Source organism: Passer domesticus, chromosome 9 (assembly GCF_036417665.1).
Source record: "Passer domesticus isolate bPasDom1 chromosome 9, bPasDom1.hap1, whole genome shotgun sequence".
In the NCBI taxonomy this organism is placed as follows: Eukaryota; Metazoa; Chordata; class Aves; order Passeriformes; family Passeridae; genus Passer; species Passer domesticus.
In genome coordinates, this window is record NC_087482.1 from 34394703 (window position 1) to 34416959 (window position 22257).

At 37.9% G+C, this 22257-nt stretch overlaps 1 protein-coding gene across 33 annotated transcripts in view; it reads left to right on the forward strand.

The window, feature by feature from the left end:
- SLMAP (sarcolemma associated protein) overlaps positions 1-22257 on the forward strand; it is a 77962-nt gene that overhangs the window by 9666 nt on the left and 46039 nt on the right. For 19 of the 33 annotated variants that reach the window (XM_064432616.1, XM_064432615.1, XM_064432635.1 and 16 more), the window contains exon 3: positions 22060-22213. In XM_064432616.1, the coding sequence (XP_064288686.1) occupies positions 22060-22213 (154 nt within the window). The remainder of the gene's footprint in view (positions 1-22059; positions 22214-22257) is intronic. The other 14 variants (XM_064432618.1, XM_064432617.1, XM_064432636.1 and 11 more) reach the window with 1 other exon arrangement.

Genomic DNA, 22257 nt, shown 5'->3' on the forward strand with positions numbered 1-22257 from the left:
GTTACAATACTGTGAGCAAGGGCAGCAAATCCTGTGGCATGGATGAACTGGCATAACTAAGGTTGGTGTGCACCTCAGGAGATTGTTCAGTCCAGTCTGCTGGTCCACAGCAGGTCTAATGAGTTGAGGTTGCTTGTGGACTTGTTAGAGAACTGTGTGTACAGAATTAATCCCTACTAGGAAATGAGCTTCTGAGGTCAGTGGCAGGCATATTAGCTGGTAGATTAGCCTGTGTTGCTGTTACCTTATGTTTCTAACTTCCAGTCAATGTATATATGGTTAGAATTTAGTATTATGCTTAGCTGGAGTACTTCTTTTATAGTGTGACTTAAATTTTTTACCAAAATGCATCAGGTAAATTTGAAAAGAATTTCTGGAGGAAAAGAAACACTAAATTAATGACATAAGAATGTTCCTAATTCCATAAGAGTGGAAATAATACAACACTTTCACTTCTAGCTGTCAACCACTACTTCCTTTTTAAGTACTCAAAGGGGAATTTTTTTTTTGGTCTTCCTCTTTAAGGACCTTTTGTAGACTGCGTATTTCAGCACTTGTAAGAGAAAGCCAGGAATACAAATTGTCATGGAAAGGATATATTTGTTTTTGCAATCTCTGTAGCTATTCAGTGGTAGGTAAAGCTGCTGGTTGTGCTGCTTAAGCAGAGCTTTGGTAGGTATATAAATGTTGTCAGTGACAGTGAAGGCCAGTGATTTGGTCTATGAGCAGAGCCCTTCCTGTATAATTAAGGGAATAAGTGATAGGGTGCTATTTATATTAATAATATGTTACCTATAACACAGAAAGGCATGTGGATGTTCTAAGTCTATTTGAATGCTCTTTACCCATGGCGTCATTCTGATCTTTGGTCACATTTATGAATGACTCTTAATTAGAAAGTTAAAAGTGTGTGTGCTGTGTTTAGATAACTTCTAACTTGCACATAAACAGAGAAGAAAATGTTTCTGGAGTTTTTGTACTTGAACAAATGCATTGCATCAGCACACAAGTACAGCCTTCCTTTCAAAGTGCATGTTTTGATCCTGAATGTCTGTAGACATGCTGCCTCACTGACTGAGATCAGCACAGATTGTACATCCATCCTGTGGCAGCACATTGCTTCCTGATCAATTGAGTGCAGATCTACATTTTAGCTGCAGACTGACCTTCCCTGACCCCGTGTTCCAGAAGTGGGCTTGGGAAGGGTTAGATTGGCAAAGCACTGCACCAACACACTTGTCCTTTCTCTGAGCCACTCTGGGACATCCAGATTGCATTCCTGGGGGCTCCTTAGGTCACTCTCTTCTGGGATTGTGCCTGCTTCACAGGTCAGTGTGAATGTGCTGCAGTTGAATAATTTTGAATGCAGTTGTGGAGGTAAGAGGGGTTTTTTTGGTCTCCTCTGGTTATCAAATGTAAGTGTGCTCATTTTCCTTCCTTCCTGTCCCATGCAGTTTAATGTTGAGCGTTCCCAGGATAAATTTTAGATGATTATCTGGGTTTTATAAACTAATACTGAAGGATCTTCATGACTACTACTCTTTATTTTGGGATCTGTAACTTGTACTTTCTTTGATGTGTGGTATGGTTTAAACTTGCTGTATGCATCTTTGCATCATAATTGCCGTGTTGTAAATAATTGCTTTGTAATATCCTTTAAAGCCTTTTATGAAGACGTTGTTTTGAGTCTAATGTTAGGGTACCTGTAATCTTGCAACATGATTTCAGTGGCTGGATCTGCTTGCTGGTGTTTTGCCTCAAATCTAGAAAGTATGTTAAACCATTCTGCTTTCAATATTGCTTCAGACAGTTGTTATACAGGTGAGCAAAGCTCAGTGGAGACTATTCTGACTTTTTCAGACCAAAACTTTTCAGATAGTAGAAGGATTTAAGAAATAATAAGTGCTTGGTTATACTGGTAGATATTTGGAAGAGGTATTTTTTTTCAACTGCTACACTCATGCTGGGGTGTCCCAGGTATTCTTTTTCATGGGACAGTTGTAGTGGCAGGATTCTAAAATGTGAATTCATGATCATATATGGACAGAAAATGTTTTAACCTTGAAGTTTGTGTTTACAGACACAATCAACATGCATTTTTATTTCAAAACTGGTTATATTTAATATATAAAATTATGTTTAATATTTTTATTTAATGGAGAGATAATGGAAGCATAAAAAAGAAGAGACAAGGCAAATCAGCTTTCTATGTACAGTCTCTCCTATCTGAAAACAAGTGACTTTTGGAAAGTTCTGCTTGAATTTACAAATAATGTGGTAAAAAAGTCATAAGAAAAACCTATTTTGGAACATAGGAAGGGGCCAACTTTTAAAAATTTTAATATTAGCAGTGACAGTGTAATTGCTAGGACATGAAAAAGGACTTTAGTGAGTGTATTGAATCAAATATGAAAAATGGGCCAATTCAGTCTTTTTTGTTATTTTTGACCCATATAACTCCTCCTCTGGGGTTTCCTTTCCATAAAGCTAGAGATGATACAGTGAATGGACAGGACCAACCTGCTGCTGATCTGAGAGTCACAAAATGGTTTGGGTTGGAAGGGACCTTAAAGATCATCTAATTCCAGCACCCTTGCCATGGGCAGGGACACCTCCCACTAGAGCAGGTGGCTCAGAGTGCCATTCAGCCTGGCCTTGGACAGTTCCAGGGATGGAGCATCTTCCAGTTGTTTGGGGCTTTTTTCCCCAATTATTGTTCATTTCTTGGTATTTTTAAACTTAGTTTTTCTCATTAAGTACTAGCATAGTAGTAATAGTAGTAGTTATTATTATTATATTCCAAAGCAGGAGAATTTCTGTCAGTGCTTTTAATAATTCTTGGTGAAATGTCCCATTTCAGTGGAAGAAAAGCACACCAGCAATAAATTACTAGAAAATCACAGAGGTGTTGGGTACATTACATTTGCTCAAAGAGCTGTCAGGAGTGCACTTCTGTCAGTTGTGTCCATTAGCAGGGTTCTTTTGGCTTGTCCATATGCTGTGTAGACTTGGGCTGGTGGAGGTGAACTCCTTATTTCCCTCTTGCATTGTATTTCTGAGCATTTGAAAGAGTATGAGCCATACTTGCCTTTCTAATGCAGCCTTTGAAGTAGGAGTGTTGTTTGTGGTTTAAAAGAGGGAGGAGAAAGTTTATCTCTTTTGATAAACAAGCCTTTGGAAAGAGCTCTGTGACCTTGCTTGAAGAAGGATTATGATGACAGGAATGTCTTGTATATTTATTTTATATAAATCACAAGTGGTAAATTCAGTTAAATGTGGCTTGTTTACCGTGTAAAACACTTAGATACCTGCCTACACTTGAGGCATAGTAAGGGTATTATCATTTAAATGTCTGAATTATGATACTTTACATACTTGTTTAACATGCTAGCAGTGTATGCAGCCAAACTTACAAGTTTTGAGAGCATTATCATTTAAATAACTTGAGTTGTTTAGCTTTTTTTCAAGTATTAGAGCGTTATGTTCTGGAGAATAGACATGGATGACTGTTCTTTATAAAGGTGTTCACAGGTTTTTTCTGCTTGGGTAGAACTGTTAAAGATGTCCCGTAACAGAAAGCCTGCATGACTTGCATCTTCCCACAATGCTAATGAGAAATTGAATTTTAAAAACTGGAATATAGAGTCCGTGTTATTTGCTGCAAAACTCAGAGCTGCAATTCAGAGAGAACTCTTGCTTTTCAGTTTCAGTTCTGCTCTTTGACAGGATTTTGTTCCAATTCAGAAGTGTTTTTTTCACTATCGATTTGTGTTCCTCTGTGCTTTCTAGTACCTTTGACAGAACAGCTACAGCAAATAGCACAGAACAAAATCTTGTCAGCTGACACTGTGCAGCGAAAATGTATTTTAGAAAATCCAAGGTCACTGAACCTACATGTTTCTGAAAATGTTGGTGGTAGCACTCATTTAGAGCATGATGCTCTTGCCACCATTAGGGCAGTAATCTAATTGAACAGGAATAGTGAAATGGAATAGGCAGCAAAAAAGCACAGTGAACCCCAACATCTGAGTAGGGTGTTCCTTGTTTCAAATAGCTGATCCTCTTGAGGCCTAAAGCCTCTGTAGCAGGGAGTTCCTCTCTGTATTGTGTTTTTGCCAAATGCTGGGTAGTAACTTCCTTTCATTTTTAATGTATGTATATTACCATTAGAAAATATGATATTCAGGTTGGAATTAAACTTCCCTTTATTTTTTCTGGTTGAGAAGGTGAAAAATAAAATGTTCTGCAAAATACTGTTCTTAGGAAAGTATTTGACAAAACTGAAGAAAGAAGAACAAATCTATGGCAGAAAAGGTTATGGGTACACTGAATATTTCTAAACCAGTTGTCAGATGCTAGGTGAGCTCTTCTGCATAACTGGTCCATCATTCATCCTATCCTGCTCATGTTGATTCTCGCACTTGGGTCACTCTTAAAACAACTAAAATTAGACTTCAGCTCTCTGTAATGTCAGTGCTGTCTTCCTTCAGACTTTGGGATGAAAAGAATTGCAGATTTTTAAGAGTTACCTATTTTTCACAATGCTTCCCCACTGGAGTCTATAGGTAATCCCCACTGCTGCCTTCCTCTTGCTACTGTCTCTTTCTGCAAAGTGCAAACAACAGTGGTAAAATTCCAGCTTTGTGCACCTTGCCTTCAGCTCATGTCCATGTGGCTTTGAGTATGTATGGTGATGGAGCATAAGTCAAGTTAGGGGCTGGAGAGGGAAATCAGGGGAGCGAGGGAAATCAGGGGAAAGAGGAAAGGCTGGCAGAAACTTTTCTGCTTCTCATTCTTTCTAAATACAAGTAACCAGTTCTCAGGTCACTTTCTCTGGTTTGAGCTGGTAGCCATGGAAGGTGGCCTTCAGGTGCTCAGATGTTGTGAGGGCAGGAAGCACATCTGTACAGTCAGTTCAGAGAACTTGGAGGTGAACTGTGTACCAGCACTGAGGCTATGCTGGGATAAAGACCTGGGTGAGAAGAGCACTGAAGGTACCAGGGAGTTTGCATGGGAAATTCTACAAGGATGGGATAGAGACAAGGGGATCAGTGTTACAAATGGATCAAGTGATGCAGAAGGGAATATTGAAACTGAAGAGCAATTGAAGTCACAAGTGCACACTCTAGATTGCAGTTACCCTTAAAAAAAAAAAAAAAGGAAGAAAAACCAACAGGAAACATGTATTGCTACTTCTCCTTTTTAAATGTACTTGTACCATTAGGCACAGGTGCCCAAAGAGCAGAGTTCTGCGCTATTGAAAAATGATTGTAAACATTACAATTATCATTTAAGGTAACAAAGCTTTTTATTGGTGATTTTCTGTGTTATGCTGTATGAGTATTTAATTTTTAAAAAATGCTTACTTCTCTCAGGTTCTATTAAAATATTCTTAGCATGTTGCAAAGAGCCATTGTTGAGAGCAGTGCAGGAATGGCAGTTGTAAGGAGCTGTATTTGTAGTGAAGTAAAGTATTTCCAGAGCAGATAGATTTTTTTTTTTTAATTGAACTAGTTATGTAGTTGGAAAATGGGTGATCTTCTGTGAAAGATTTTAGGAGAAATAGTTTCAGCTTCTTATATAAAACTGTTCTTAGTGAGGAGTATGCTGTCTCTCTGCCATATTTGAGAGACTCACTGCTGAGCACTTCACCTGTTTTTAATTGTGACGTGTTAATGAGAGCATTCCCTATTAGAGTTCACTAGGTGGTTTGGTTTCAGTTGAAATAGCAGCATGGAGATACTTGTCATTTGTGTGCTCCTGTCACAACTAAAATTGTTTGTTTCATACTTAATGTAGTTTTGAATGTGTTGTTTCTTGAAGAAATCTACTAATTCAGTTTCCATTTTAGTTGATACTGAGTAAAGAGTAATGTTTTTATCCTTGAAGTGACAATGATAATTTCATATGTGCAGAATGTAAAAGCTCTAGTAATTTTCTTTTAAAATTAATGGTGATTGTTTATTTCTTTACTAAGTTTGTTATTTGGTTGAATAAAGTGACTTTGTGACTTCTTGTGGGTTTTTTGTTTGTTTTGGTTTTTTGTTTACTAGTTTGCTGTTTCTGGTATTTAAATTTTCAACTTAACCTTTCGAAGGGAAGTGAAGAAAACATCAAGGTTCCTGATGTGCCTGTTAAGAAACACTGAGGTTGAGAAACAGGTGGCAGAAAGCTGCTGGGTGGTAGTTGATGATAGTGTGTCATGCTTTGCATTAGTTCTGCTTGGCACTGGATGAGTGGATGGTATTGGAAGTCTGGAGACACTCAGCTGCTGAGTCTGGAGGTTGGCAGGTCCATCCAGTTTGTGCAGTCACGAGGCAGATAAGCTGCTCAAATTGTCCAGTTTTGAATGAAGTGTGAAAAGTATAACCTAACAAGGTAAATGAGGCACCTTTGTTAAGAGCACATATTTATTTTTTCTGACTTGAATTAATTTTAAGAGACAGAGAAGCAAGTAAATGTACTAAAAATGCACTTTGTCCCATGAGAGGTTTTTAAGAATTAGATAATATACTTTAAGCTCAGAAGTTTAGCAGCCCTTTGTTTCTAAGGTACCTTGTTGAATGTTGAAGGAGTACAGGATATTCTGTGATGTTTTTCCAGTCCCTTGTGTGCTTTGCGTGCTGGGAGGGGACTGGTCTACACTCAGTTCCACCTCGTGTCTGTGAGTGTTTTGTCTATTCCAAAAGAAACCAGAAGATATAATCAGGGAGAGAGCTGGAGGTGTCCCGTGGTGCTGAGGCAGCTGTCGGGGAGAGGAGCGCAGCGGCTGTGGCTGCGCAGGGTGGGCTTCCGTAACCGCTGAGAGGTGTCACTGCTCCCAGCACGGGCCTGCTGTGCTTGGGGCAGCTTGGTGGGGTGTTTGGAAACTGTTTGAGATACAGAGAAGAAAGCAGGGAGCTGACTCCTGACACTTTCTGGAAACCTAGATGGGAGATTGTGAGGAAAAGGACAGTGCGGTGCAGGGAAGCCAAGAGATCTGTCAAGGCTTGGGGTGGTGTGTACGGTGCTTCCCACCGCAGTCTGTCATTTAACCATGGCTCAAACACAGCGCCTTGCTCAGCCCCCGGGAGCTGCTGTCAGGTGGCAGCAGAGGCAGGAGGGCATTTTGAGATCAAGGACCAGCTTACTTCTGTCCAAGCCTGTGGTAGACAGACTAATTCCTGCCTGCTAACCAGAGCTGTGTGGGAAAGTACTTCAATGTGAGAGGGCCTGGCCTTTTACTTGCTTCCTGTATCTCTTAGGTTGTGGAACTTCGGTGGATATTCACAGGAATTTGTGTATAACCAATGAGGAGAGCTGTTACTGATCTATATACAAATTTCATGTTCTGTTTCTAACAATAACATCTCTTGTGAAATGTTTTTTCCAGTAAACATTTGAAAATTCATCTAACAAAAGTATCACAGATTTGTTTGGTATTTTAATTTTTTTTTCTTTTATTAAATAGTGCAAAGCTGTAATAATCCAGTGAAACGTTCTACCAACCTGCATCATGTACTGTGTTTGATATGCCTAGTATTTGCTTAAGACCCAAGTATACTACTTGGCTGCAGAAGAGAATCTTTTTCCAAAAAATTTAAAAGAAGAAATAGGGACACACATGTTTCTCTTAAACTTGTGTTTAACCCTGTTGCTGTTAATGCTGCCAATTCCCAGTGGCCCAACCTATTTTCCTTTGAAACAAGCTTTGGATAGCATCTAATTCTAATTAAAGTTTATTAAAGCTTTGTACTAACAGTAGACTAATTATAGGTAGTGTAAAAGTCTTGCTGATTTTCCTTTAATCAAAGTGTAATCTTGTCTACAGCTGTATTAAATTTAAGCTTAGATGACAAAGCTCTTGGAATGTCAAAGCTTATTACTTAACAGCAAACATGTTTTTTGTGGGAAGGCTGTGTTTGTACTGGGAGTGCAGTTTGAATGTTATGTGAACTTAGTTGGAGGGCTCATCTGTTTTGGTGATACACAGTACAGATGCTTTTTTTCCATGGAGTAGATGGGCCAGTGTAGATGGGACTGATTTCATGCAGAGCACCAGTGCAGTGCCACTATTATTAAGTGTCATCATTTTTAATGACAAGCTTGCTGAACTTTCTTCCATGTTCTGTTTGGACTATAAATTCTGAAAGAATTCTTTAAATGTTTTTGGTTTGGGCTTTACTGTATGTCCTTCTGTCACTTGATGTTTTTTCTTTCAGTAAATTACTCATTTTCCTGGTTTGGTTTAGTTTCTGGACCTTGCTTTCTGCTTTTCGAAGAGCATAGATATTGAATTGTAGCAGAATTTAATATATTAAATGTCAAGAATGCATTTCAACAAAGGGTGATCTTTGTACAGAAAAAGCGTAACTGTTCTCAGAACAGCAATCTTTAAAAAATGCTGATTAGACACAGAAGAAATCTGTGTGTTAATTCCGGTTCTTTTGCAGCATATGGCAAATTTCTAGCTAGATAATTTTTACCATTGATTAGGAAGTTTAATTTCTATATTTAATGGGAAAAGCCTTTGACAGCATTCTGCTTTTTACCTATGCTTGCTTATTCTGGATAGAATTCCAGTGACTTGCATAATTCAGTATCAAAAACACTGAAGTTGAGAAACATAATTTTAAAATTTGAGAAGTATGAGAATTGTTAATGTAGATGTTGAAGTGCAGAAATAGCTTGTTTGGGAAGCTTTAGACTGTGAAGATGGAATTAATATTTTAAGCAACCCACAGAATATGTGGGTATATTCCTATAATTAATGGAAAATACAGTATTAATAAAAAAAATGTTGAACAACCAAATCTTCATTAATACAAGCAGTGTTCAGCTGTAGTTTCTGCTCTGCTTTTTGTGGCACTGGTTTTACATTACCCAGCCCGGGCAGTGTGTTGTGTATCATGGCCTTGCCCTCTAGTGGCTGCAACTCAGCTTTTAATAGTGAATGGAAAAGGCATTTTCGTGCTTAGGGAAGGGATTTGGGAAACTTTTTATGGTGTTTAAAGATTTGAATCATTGCGGGAGGCTGTTTCTTCTTAGACTGACAGTCTAGAACCTCTGATGCTAGAAAGACATTATTTTTTGTATTTTGAAATTTTTTGTCTGTGTTCTAGAGGAAAGTATGGCATATTTAGTACAAAAAATTGTAAAGCTTGATAATGAATTTTCAGAGGTCTGGGTGACCACTCCCTCAGGCTTTTCAGTTGAAAGGGTGTAGGATTGCCAGCAGTTCTTTGCAGTTCCCCTGCTCCTAATGCCCGCTGGCAGATTGGTCATGGGCACTGATGTGTTCTGGGTGCATTTCTGGTGACAAAGAAATTAAGAGATTTGGGTTATTGGTTGTTTTGTGTGTGTATAATTTTTTATTTTTAGGTTGTCTGAAGAATCACATTCATGGGCACAGGTGTTACGAGTGTAACATCCGTGATGACCCTGATGGAAAATAACTAGGGGAAAAAACCAGCAAATACTTCTGTCTGTGTAGAAAGCTGTACCAGGCAAGTTTTGCCATATTAGCAACTTGTCTAATCTGTAAATCCAATGTACCTTGCATGAGATTTTTGCCCTTGACTAAGACTTGTGAATTGTGAGTCACCATGTTTGGTCCTGCAGTTACCAGATTCTTGAACCCCTTATCTGCCCTCTGCCCATCCCTCTGCGGGGCTGGTTCTGCCATGAACCTGTGAGAAGGTTGGCCCTTGTCTTGAAGCCAGTAGGACACAGGTAAAGACATGAATGATGAATATTCTGGAAGATTGCCCATCAAAAATCAGCTCATACGTTCTCTCCCATTGCTGGCTGACCCATCTCCATATGGTCTCAAAGGAGCACCAGAATAAATAAGCCTTTGTTCATGAATACCAGTATTTAATTACTACTTGCTTTAAAAGTCCTGATCCAGGAATGCATTGCAAATAAATACAGCCTCCTCCCAGGATGTTTTCACTCTCACTTTGTTGGAGGTATGGCTTGGCAGTGCCTTGAGTACAAATATTAAACTCCCAATTGTCAGATTTCTCCTCTGTGCTGGAAAATGAATTTTCCATCTTTGGATGGAGCTTCTCTTTCGGTGTTTGGTTTCCAGTTAATTGCATTTGCTCTCTGCATGGAATACTGAAGTTCAAAACACAGAATGAAAATAAATTTAGTAATTTTTTTTTAAGGTTTGGTCTGCCCTTGATGCAGAGAAGTCTTTGGAAAAGCAAGGAGGAGCGTATTGCTCTGGTGACCTGTTGTTTTCAGTATGAGGAGCTGTGTAGTGAACTCTCCCTACACTCTATTTGGGTAATACTTGTGGTTTGGACCTCTTACAAAAATATCTTGTTTGACATGATTAAAACTAGTGCAGTGTCATTTGTACTAAGGCAGCTCCCTTCAGTTAGGACTTGTACTTTTGCATCTTTATTGGCTGCTTTGAATTTATATCACAGTAGCTTTAAGTTTATCCTCAGCATTGGCCTTTTAGCTGTAGTTTGGCAATGTGCTGAACATTATTTTCCTTGTGTCACTTGTGCTGTGTGAATTAATAGTTTGGGAGCAGATGATGGCAGAAAGCAAGCCAACATTGCTTTGTGCAAAGGAGAGGTGAATTAACTAGGCCTGCTGCAGATGTTTCTTCAAAAAAACCCAAAAATACTGTAGTGATATTAGACAAGTCCTTTCAGATGGAATATGTTCCTTAATAAAAGGAAGGGAGGAACTTTCTTAAAATTTTCAGGATATTTTGAGAGTTTTTACATATATAGAGATAATACCAAACCACTGCTGCATTGCATTTAGAGGTATCTGTGAAATCTGATACGAGTTTTTTTTCTTTATCTGAACATGTGATCACTGGGAGTTTTCTCTGCCATAAACCAGCAGCAGTATGGAATTAATGGTAGTAGGTGAACACAGTGCCTTGTGTGGAAGGAGTAGAAATGAGAAAGAGTTTGAAATAGTTTCAACAACTCCTTTTGCTCTCTGAGAAGTTGTCAAGTCAGCATGTGAAAAGTGATTCTTCTGTGCCAGGAGCAGAGGAGCTTTGATGTAATGATTAACTAATTTAGCAACATAGCAGCGAGCAGCAAGACAATTAAGAAGCTTTTGCAGTTCTGCACCTGCCTTGAAACGTCAGGTTATGTTGGGAGTTGGAGTTTGCTGATAAACTAAGGAGCTGCCTCATAATCTTTTGCTTTGGTATAAGTAGTTCTCTTCTGGTGGAGTATCTGGTAATCTTGGCTTCTGTTGTGGTTTTTCTCCAATTTGCATGCAAATGAAAATGTAATTGTTTGCTGATGGAAGTTCAGTACTGCAGTTTTCATAAGGAAAACTTCCCTTTCAATTAATTTTTTCCTAGTTATTTAGTTACCTCGTTAGCTCAAGATTCTTGAGGAAGCAGAAAGAATGGATAATGTTGGTGTTGGATTTCTCATTCTGAGTATTTACTGACAGATGCTGATAGTATTTCAAGATTGCTTTTAAAAATATCTGGTTTTCATTTGTTTTCTTCTTTTTCTGTAGTTTCTGGTTATTCTTCAATGTTTTGCCATAAGAACAATTAATTTGGTTTCTTTAGTAGGTGTTAGAGAAATTTGATTTTAGTTTTTGTTTATGTAAGGTTCTAATAAGGTCAGTTAAAATCCAAAGACCAGGAGAGATGTATGCTTTACCTCTGCTCTTAAATTAGAGCAAAGCTCTGGCAAACAGGACAAACCTCTCTCTTTGTCATACTTTTCATTGCAGTAGTCAGATAAATAAAAACCATATTTTATTTTGGTCTTGCACTTCATAAGGTTGGCCAAAGAATGTTAACTATCAAGTTTAACCATTTTTTGATTGTGAATTTAAGAATAAAAATTTGTTTTCTAAGTAGTGGTAGTGTTCTTCACTAGTGCAGAATATTTATGGGTGGTTTTGCCTCCTAAAGGTAAATTGCAATAATACATTACAAACCTCTAGAAACATGTATGAAACATGTATTTGAAAAGAAATTAAGATTGTGTATGAGAACCTGCTTTTTGCAGAGCTTATTTCTTTTATCTGGATGCATGTGTCCTACAAATACAATCTTTGGGAATTTGTACATGCTGAGAGCAAGTTAACTTTACTTATTGCAAAGTTTGAGTTTTCATGTTGCCAAACTTTAATTACATTTATTAGAGTAAATAATGGTGTTTAGCTTTCAGTCTAGTTTTGTAGGAAAGTATTCTTGTAAGGGCATCAGGATTGATGAGTATTTCAGCAATATTTTACACTTGGAAGTAATTAGCCTGAAGAAGCCTGGATTTCTGGATAATGGCCTATTGGAGTGTGTTATTTCTTTATTTTAAAGCTGCATTAAGTTGCAATCTATTTCCATAATTGATTAATACAAAGAACACAGTAGCATTAAGTGAAACCTCAGGAGGTCACCTTGGCCATATGTTTTCCCCAGAGTCCATGTTTGATGTGATGATAGAAGTTGAGATAAATTATACAAAGTAATCACTGGTGTCACAGTGATACCTGATATGAGGCTGTACAAATGTCTTGTGTAACAAGACGCTGAGCTTCTTTAATGAAACAAAGCAGGAAACTTCTTTGCAAGTACAATTTCCTTCTAAAAACCTGTTTTTATCTACATTTTACTGGTTTTATGAGTACATTGCACAAGTCAGTGGTTTAATATGGAGCAGGAAAAGTTCTTTCAAAGTCTCTGTGTGTTATGTAAGATATTGTTATCTATGACAGCAGTAAGACAAAATAAGTCTCTTCTTTATATTGTTTTAGTATTCTAATGAGTCAGTTTGAGCATCTTGGGATGATCTGTGAGTAATCATTTCCTGGGAAGCTTTCTGTTGATTGTACTTCATTGTGAATTTATTTTAGCTTTGCAGCTAAAGCAATGATGTACTTTAAAATTCTCTCAGCATTTTCAGGATGGGATTCAAATAGTACTTGAGAATTTTCATGTAGGCTGAAAATTCAGTTTCCTCAAGAATATTGTATATAACTAGTACTGACTTGGGTAGTTTTCTTTTGGAAACTTTTGTGCTTTGTCTATATTCAGAATGGAATTGCATTTTTTCTGGAAGTGTTAATATTCTTCTTCTCTTTTGTGATTCATGTGCAAAAGTTTTAAAGCATGATGTATGTGAAAGGACAGGCTTTCATTCTGCTGAAAAGAGAATAAATATAAAATTATTCTAGTTTTCCTGAAGCCATACAGCACTTATAGCAAAAGTCTGATACTTAGAAATTTTTGTGAACTGTGAGGACCAAAGTTAAGTAAAAGAGACATTTTAAAGAGTAGTAATTAGTAACTATGGTGACACTGTAGCAAGTCAGTTGGCTATATATAAACCAAATTACTTGTAAATTAGAACTCTTCCTCTACATCTCTGCTTTTTAAAAATAGCTTTTTGCATCAAAATTAGTGGCACTGATGTGTAGAGAGGGATCTATTTTTATATGGTGGTGTCGCATTTTGTGGCTTGAAGTTTTTGGTGATTATCTGTCTTGTCATTCTTCTGCATTTGACAGTGAATGCCTTTTTGGATTATTTGAATAATCTAGGGATAGATTGGGACCCTGGTACATGAGCAGCTTCTACCTTTTGCAGTCACTTCGTTCCACACTTTGTGTTTCCTGCAGAAAATTTTATTTAGAAGAGGAGTGAATATTTTGTATCATGCCTGGGATTGCTTCTGCTCACATCCTTCATCATAAATCTTCTACCAGACTGTACTAACTACAGAATTTTGAGGAGGCCTCACAGCATAATAGGGAGTGTCCAGGACTTGTTCTTCTGTGACTTGGTGTTGTACCACATTTTTCCATTATGGAATGTGATTACTGGGAGGTGTTAATTTCACAACTGTCAAGTTAGGCTTGAAAGGTTTGTTTCTAGAAAATAGTTTGTGTGTTACTTGAATGCTGCCAGTTCTGCTGAAGGAGTAAAGGTAAATAGGTTGGCAAGGGGAGCCATCCTTTGTGATAATGTTTCCGTTCACATTGGTTGTGCACATAGTGCATAATCATACATAATCATACAATAAAAGCTTTATTGCAGTTTAATCTGTTACTTCAGTATTGGTATATATGACATATTTATAATTTTATATGAAGGATTCTTTCCCTGTGTAAACTGCTATCACCATAACACTAATGGGTTTTTTTCAGACATTTTCTTGTTTTATGTGTTTGGAGGGTTAATAGTTCCTTTCAAAACTAAAGTGAATAAAAGCAATCTTCAAGTGAGTTAGTGATGTTCATACAGTTCTGCACTGACTGATGTTGAGGGATTCGGGAATTGTAATGCAATTTGTTTACTTGCTTACATTTTCACAGAATCACAGAATGGTTCAGATTGGAAGGGACCGCGGTGGGTGATGTGGTGCATTCTCCCTGATCAGGCAGGGTCATCTGAGAGCAGGCAGCACAGGATTGTGTCCAGATGCTTCTGAATCTCTCCAGTGAGGGAGACTCCACAGCCTCTCTGTTCCAATGTGCAGACACTGCAGAGTAAAGTTTTTCCTCATATTCAGGTGGAACTTCCTGGGCATCAGTTTCTGCCCATTGCCTCATGTCCCATTCTTGGTAGCACAGGTTGGAGCCCAGCTCTGTCCTCTGACACCTCCCAGCAGATACTGACAGACCTTGGTGAGGTCCTTTCTCGAGGTGCTCCCAGCTCCCTCAGTCTGTCTTCATAAGAGACATGCTGCAGTCCCTTCATCATCTTTGCACCTCTGCTGGGCCTGCTCCAGGGGCTTCATGTCTCTCCTGGACTGAGGAACCCACAATTACACTTTTCTGTTTCATGAAAGCAAGGATGATGTACTAATGGATTCCTTAATTTTCTTAATTCAGCTTGAGACAGTTGTAATACAGAGAACATCAGATTTGCACACAAGCAGTAGAGATTTTTCTCCTCATTTTCATAAAGATGCAAAAATTTTCAAATGTGAGCATGAATTTTTGCTTTTGTTTTAAACTAGAGAACTTGGATTGTGAAATAGTGTGAGGTCCTACACTTAAACTTTTAGTCATCTTCTGTCATTCTCTTAAGTATGAATTACTTGGAAAAATGCAACAATACTATTTGAAAACTATATTTTATAAAAATAGCTCAAACCATTAAAAGAGCATATTTTTAAGATCCATGTAGCTAGTTGTAAAACTTAATAATTAGAATTGTTTAATATTTTTAGTAGCCTTTCTGTTAATAAAGACCACTTTCTAATACAAATCAAAAATCATTGTAAAGTAAGTGTCTGATATCCTCTTTCTGAATTTTTGGATGTAGAGTAGATTATCTGTAACTACTTATATAAGAATAATATAGAGCTATTGACTAATAGTAACCCTGAGTCCTGAGCTTTTCCCCTTCAGACGAGTAAGTTGAATTGCAACTAGTAGCAAATGTGTGGTTTGAATAAAGATTTAGTAAATAAATGTGATGCTTAAATGTGTGCAACGCATAGGAGATGGCATTAAGTCTGCAAGCATACTTTTTTTGTGCTTTTCTTTTTTGTTAATGATTTTAATATGCCAGAATTTAAAGTTCTGATAGGTGTCAGTGTATCTGTAAAAGTCAGCAGTTAAAATAAGCCTTGCAAAGTCACGTGTCAAAAAAAGTCTGTGCTGAAATGTTCGCGGGTACATCTTGAACATTTTGCTTTGTTCTGTTGAGAAAGGTGACATTTTGCTGCTGAGGAAAGCACTAGAGCAGCTCAGGCTGTAGCCAAACATGTTTTATGCACAGTTAAGTAAGTGTTGATGTCTCTCAGTGCTGGGCACTGCCTTTCTGCCTGCCTAAGGTGATTCCTCTTCCTCCCCACAAATCCATCCATCTTCCCTGTCATGGTCTGTGTCCTTTTCAGGCAAAGTCTGCTGGCCACTCACACGAAAGTTAAGCTGAGTGACAGGACCTATAGTGAACTTCAAAGCACTTGAACAATCGGGGCATGGCGAGGAACACAGGGATTAATATTTTATAGCACCTCAAATAATGCATCTGAAAAGGCCAAGCTGTGTTTATACCCAGGCTCAGTTATGCTGGCACAAAGCTGCTTTTACTGGCACAGTTTACTTTGCTTGACAACAGGTATGAGTAACCAGCAGGGTTGTCCTGGCAGTACAGACAACAAAACTTGGAGGTGTAAACAGACAAAGGAACAACTTGGTTAGCAGAAGAGCATATTCCCTGTCCTTTCCCCTCTCCCCCTTTGAACCAGTGGCAAATTTGGAAGGATAGCATTGGATTCCCGGGAATATCTGAAGATTGTAACCTTTTCTCATCAGTGTAGCAGGATTTACATTAGGCTTACACTTTGAGTTAAAAACACGGCGACTTTTTTTGTTCCATGCTATATCAAAGCATGTCAATTTTTAATCCTTTTTTTTTCTCCTTTTATTACTCATAAAGTGGTAAAGTTTATTATTTTTTTCAAAAAGTTACTGAAAACTACTAGTAAGTTTTGCTTCACTTGAGAAACCCAATACTTATGTCCCTGAAAAGCCAACTGCCACTCCTTCTCTCTGTTCAATCTGACTGGAAAATCCCTTTCTTCACAGCTGGTTGCTTTCAGTTTCATAGTGGGTGCCTGCCTGGGGTAGTTAGAATCATTTTTAAAAGGAGTTTTCATAAGAACTCGAAAGTTAATGCACTAGTTTTGTTTCTGAGTTGAAGGAACTGGGGTTTAGTAAGCAAAGAGCTATTAGATCTATGTATTTAAGAAATGGAAAACTAAATAGAAAAGCAAATTTTCTTGATGTACCCCACCCTGTGAATTACTCTTGCTTATGGAGACAAATACTTCTACTTCCTTGATAGATGGGTGGAGTTAGGCAAGTGAGAGGAAAGGAATTTAGGATCTGTCTAAGCAGCCCAGAATGAGGAACTCAAATCAATTGGATCTGGAGGTAATTTAGCATTTGAACTTCTCTATCTTACAGCCAAAGGACTGACCTGGAATTCAGTATGGTTTGCACAGCGTACTGCAGAGTGCTGCTCCCAAAATGAGAATTGTCAGTGTTAAGACTTCAAATAAGATAAAATAATCTTGTAACAATATGAGAGAAAAAAATTTCTAGCCACATTGTGGCAAATGTTGGCCATGTAGGTTTGACCGTGGTAGATATTGTTTTAAAGTCTGTGGCTTTGCACAGTTGGATTTGTGCAGTGTATTTCATTTCCTGGTAGAATTCTCAGTGTGCAACGAGTAAATGAACTCAGTTACATTACTACTTAGTGAAGTATTACTCCAGGGCAAGTATTCCAATTTCTGGATCCCTATTTACTTCCTGCTTTTGAGTATTAGCTTTAGTACTCAGGGGGTGCATTTATAATGCCTGTATTAATTGTTCAATGATTATTTAGCGTGAGTCAGGGAAGAATCTTTCATCATTAACTGCAGCATTTTATGGTTTAACTGCTCTGGCTAATAGCCTTGCTGCCCCTTTGTGGTGGTAACCATGGCAAAAATGAAGCTGCCAACTCCTTAAGGGTTATAGTTCGTAATTTGACAAAATAATTTAAATCTTTCTGGTTCAAGCTAAAGCCACAAAGGTATTACAGGACCCTGAAGCTCATGGGAGTTGTGTGCACTTCTTTCATAGAGGAAATAAGAGGTGAGAAAAAGAGTGGTAAACTAGGAGATTCTGAAATTGGGAATCTTTTTCTCCATTAGTTGTTTAGGCAGTGAAAATTTATTTAATACATAAAATATATTACTTTTTGACTTTGTGTAAAAGGCAGTAGCCTACATTTTGGTACTTATTTACTTAATTATTAATTCAGCTATGGAAAGAGGCTGAAATAGATGTAATTATATGTAATAGTTTCTTCTTCTTTCTGCATTTTTTGATGTAAAGTTGTGTCTCTTCACATACTGAATCTCACATCTCTGTGGACAAAGTGCCTCAGTTTTCCAACAATTTTCCTCACTGTAGTTCTCAGAATAATTGCCCTGAACTGCAGTCTCAAGCTGGGTTAGATGGAGTAGCAGTAATGTGCTATTAAAATGGCAAATGATGGCTGTGCACAGTAATAGCAAATATTAGAAGTATTAAAAAGCTGGCCAGTTGTTTCTTCCTGTAGTTCTACTGTAATTAGATCCAGATAATCAAATCACTGAAGAAGTGTGCTACTTTCAAGATTTTCTGTACATCTGTGAGCCCATTTTTTGTGTTCTCTGAGATCCTTCAGAAGTGTCTCATCCTGTATCAGGCCTGTGTATGGCTTGGGGAAAAAAAACATGTCATGGCTTTCTCACTTGTCAGGCTAATTAAGGAGCTCTCTTCAGCCTGCCTCCTGGAAGATGTTGCAATAGTGATCATTAAACAGAATGGGTTTGTTATTGCTAGTTGGTTTTATTTCTTTGAAGAAAACATTAACCTACATTTCATAAGTTAGATTAAAATCTGTCATCATGGAGCATAGCAATTTGCAACTTCCTAATATCAGTTAGAATTAACATATTTCATGTGCTTAGATTTGATGTATTACGGTTTGGGGTCACTACAGAAGAATCTTCTATTTCTCTAATCAGAAAATACTAGCAGTTTGTTATAGTGGAAAAATCATAGTGATATTGAACTGCATGAAAATAAGACATGAACTGATTTAGCAGGTTGTTGATGCTCTTCTGAGTCATTGACCTAGAAGAAGGAATGTGATTTTTATGCACCATAGCTCAGAGCAGAGGAGGTGCATTTGTTCCATTTGCAAAACTGAAGAGTAACTTGAAATACTATAAATACTAAATTTGTGAAATAAGTACACAATTCCTCGCAAAACAGGGAAACAAAAATCTGTAGTTTTTTGAAACTTCAATAATGTAGTTTCTAAGGAAGGTGGACTGTACTGGGGAAGTTTGTGGGTACTGATGAACTGCAAGTTTTACTTTAGAATAAAATCTTCACAAATTTTGTGGAAGCGGCCTGGTAAGATGTCTGCAGTTAATTGATCTTATTAATGGCTTGTAGGTGGGAGGGGATATAAACAATAAATTACTCAAGAAGAAAGGCTAGGATTTTTTTTTTGTCTGAAATATTATGATAATGGAGCGTAAGTTTCTTGAATACTTTGTGTGTTACCTTGTATTTTTTAAGAAAGGAGGGGAAACCTCCAGCACAGGCACAATATATACAGCTATCCCTTGAATTAAGGATGTGGTAATACTTCAGCAGTCCTCACAAGCTGAGTTGTTTTGAATGTGCATGAGCTGCCATCTCTGCTCTACATTGGACTTGTTAACATGAGGTACAAAAGGGCTGGGACTTTGCTCTGGAGAGTGAATTATAGAGGCAAGTATAATTAGGCCAATATATGCTGTCATTTTTTCTGTCAGCACTGGCTTAAGCACCTCCTTGTTTACCTTGCATCAGCTCGAAACTGGTTTGCAGTGACTAAACAAGTGCCTGAGCCAGTCCAGGTGGTGAGGTGGTGGCACAGGAAGGGCAGAGGCATCGCTGCTCTGGGAGCTGGCACTGCTGCCTGAGCTTGGGCTGAGCTGGGAGCTGGGAGGACAAGTGGTGCTGGGTTCTCAAAAGGTGCTGTGTTACACAAAAGGTGCTGTGTTACCTTTTACCCTGTGCTGGGTAGAAGGTGTTGGTTTGGGAATCTGAGGACCCACTGTGCTTACCGCATAATTAAATCAGATATTAAAAACCAGTGTGCTGCCACAAGTACTAGTTAATGTATAGACACATTTGTTTCAGGGCTTGCACTTGATTTTATTTCCTGAAGATAGCTTTAGTAATTATGCAAAAGGGATGGAGAGATTGACCTTTCAGAAAGATCATTTGAACTAGTGAAAACCAGCATGGAAGTAACATTTGAATTTACTACCTGAAAGGGACTGGCTCAGTGGGTTCCTGAGGAATGGCTACATTAAAGATGACTAAATCCTTTATAGCAAGATTTGAAGGCAGTGTGTTTTCCCCTCCTCAGACATCAGCTACTAACATGTGGCTGGTATTGCTTCTTTACTAGATGCAGGAAGAAGCGTATTTACAAACAGGATGAAAAGACTTGAAGAGCATCACTTTTGAAAAGTTCATGTAATACAGTTCAGTAGTATGCACTTAAGTGGACATCAGTAAATGTAGTGCGTGCTTTCTGTTGACATTTGTTTACAAATATCCTTTTGCAGTTTGAATGTTGTGTCTACCAATGTTTTACTAGTTTTTTATGGCTGATGCTCTGTTGCACTTCTTCTCCATGGTCACTGTCCTGTATTTCCTTTTGCTATCTTGTCTGAATCCCATTTGCAGATTCTGAAAAAAATGTGGTTACAAGGGGCAATGATTAATCAAAAAGTTGGGAGGGATAAAAGGCAGATGTGCACAGAGAAGAAAAGGGTGGGGAAGAGCAAATAAGCAGAAGCATGTTTGTTTCTCCTTGCCTGTGACTCACTTTTTCATAACAGAAGAATTTTCAAATTAAGAAGAAAGCTAATTGAAAATAAACAGGAAGCGAGAAATAATTACCTCTGCACTGAACCATGAGAGGGTTCAGTACTTTCAGACTATTAAATTAACAAGCTAATTAATTTGGTTGGCTTTCAAGCATATAACTCATAGAAGCTATATGACATACTATTATGTTAATAGATAGTATTTAATATTATGCATAGTATTATTTAGAGTGGGTTTGATTGTTAATATAGTGAATGCAGTCATAATTTCTTGCTCTATCCATAATGTATGCTTACCTTCATCTTTATCAGCTTATGACAGATTACTGTTTTCTTTTCCTTCAGCTGAAGATCTAAGGTATATCTGTTGGGGGGAGGGAAGTCTTTCACGTACTGCTTTTCATTTCAAACAGCACCTGAGCTTTCCTGTGCTGGCATTCCTCTTGATTAGTGAGTGCAGTGACACAAGGGAATTCCAGCTCTGTGCTTAGGGCCACTGGGTTATGCCATATAAGATCCATGTCATACACTCGGTGTCATTTTCCAGTACAAGATCTGAGGAGCCCTGGTGCTCTACTCTCACTCCATCCAAAACCCATCTGTCCCCTTGACACTGTGGTTTTGAGCTATGTATCAGGGTTTTTTGAAGCCTGCAGTAATAGAGACATGGAAAAAAAAAGATATTAAAAACATGGAAAATTTTGCAAGGAATGCTGTAAAAAAAGGAAAGGTCGATTGCTTTTATAAGAAAAAGATGGAAATACATTCATTTCTCTGAACACATCATCTTTTTCCCCAACCTTATGCCTGCTTTGGGACTTGATGAGATTCTTTATGAGTGCAGGAAGCCAGTGATTTCTACCATTCCAGCAGGTTCCTGTAGCAGCTATTGTTATCTTGGAGTAGTGAGATTGACTCATTCCAGTAGTTACACCTGGCTGTCAGTAGCATTCTGGTCCCCTCTTCTGTGCTGTCACTGCTCAGGTCATAGCCACTCTCTCTGGTCTTCTGCAAGGTGATTCATTTGTAACCTCTTCTCAGATGCAGAAGTTTAGACTACAAATCTTGCATCATAAAAGCAGTTTCAGATTCAATAAATGGCTATTAACATTTAATTAACTCTGCAGATGGATATTTACAAACGTACTTGAAATTTTGAAATTTAGTTAATGATGTGAACTAGTATTGCTGAGAAGCTAAAGCATCCTGTCAGTTTCTTTAAGTTTCACCATGGTCTTTTATTGCAATTCCTGAATTCTGTCTTTTGCCAGAGGTTTTCCTTCAGTAGCCTTTTCTGCAGCATGATTGTCATACAATACTGTTACCTTGAATGTGGGAGCAGTTAGAACTTGTGTGTTGACCAACTTAAATATGAATTGTTATATGTATGTGGCAAAAGGTGTTGCTGCTAATGACGTGTGATCCTCTATTGCAGGCAGTTCAGGCACACTTTGTAGCAATTATTTGCATACTGTATGTGCTAGAATTCAATCATATGTGAACTCAAAATCAAATACAAATATTTCTTGATGAAGGGGAAGGTGTTGCATCCTGATGAGGGTTTTTAGAGTTTGATACATTTGTTATGTTCTGGAAATAAATTTTATATAAATAAAATTTTACTTGTGCTTTATTTCTTATCTTACTTTTCCCAAATACTTTATTTTTGTTTTTGTTTGTTTGTTTGCAGTTCTATCTTCAAGACACTAAAAGTAGTAATGGTACCTTTATTAATAGTCAGAGACTGAGTAGAGGATCTGAGGAAAGCCCACCATGTGAAATTATGTCAGGTGACATCATCCAGTTTGGTGTAGATGTGACGGAGAACACGCGGAAAGGTAAGGGTATGGATCATTTTTTGGTTTCTTTTCAAGTATATTTATTTGGA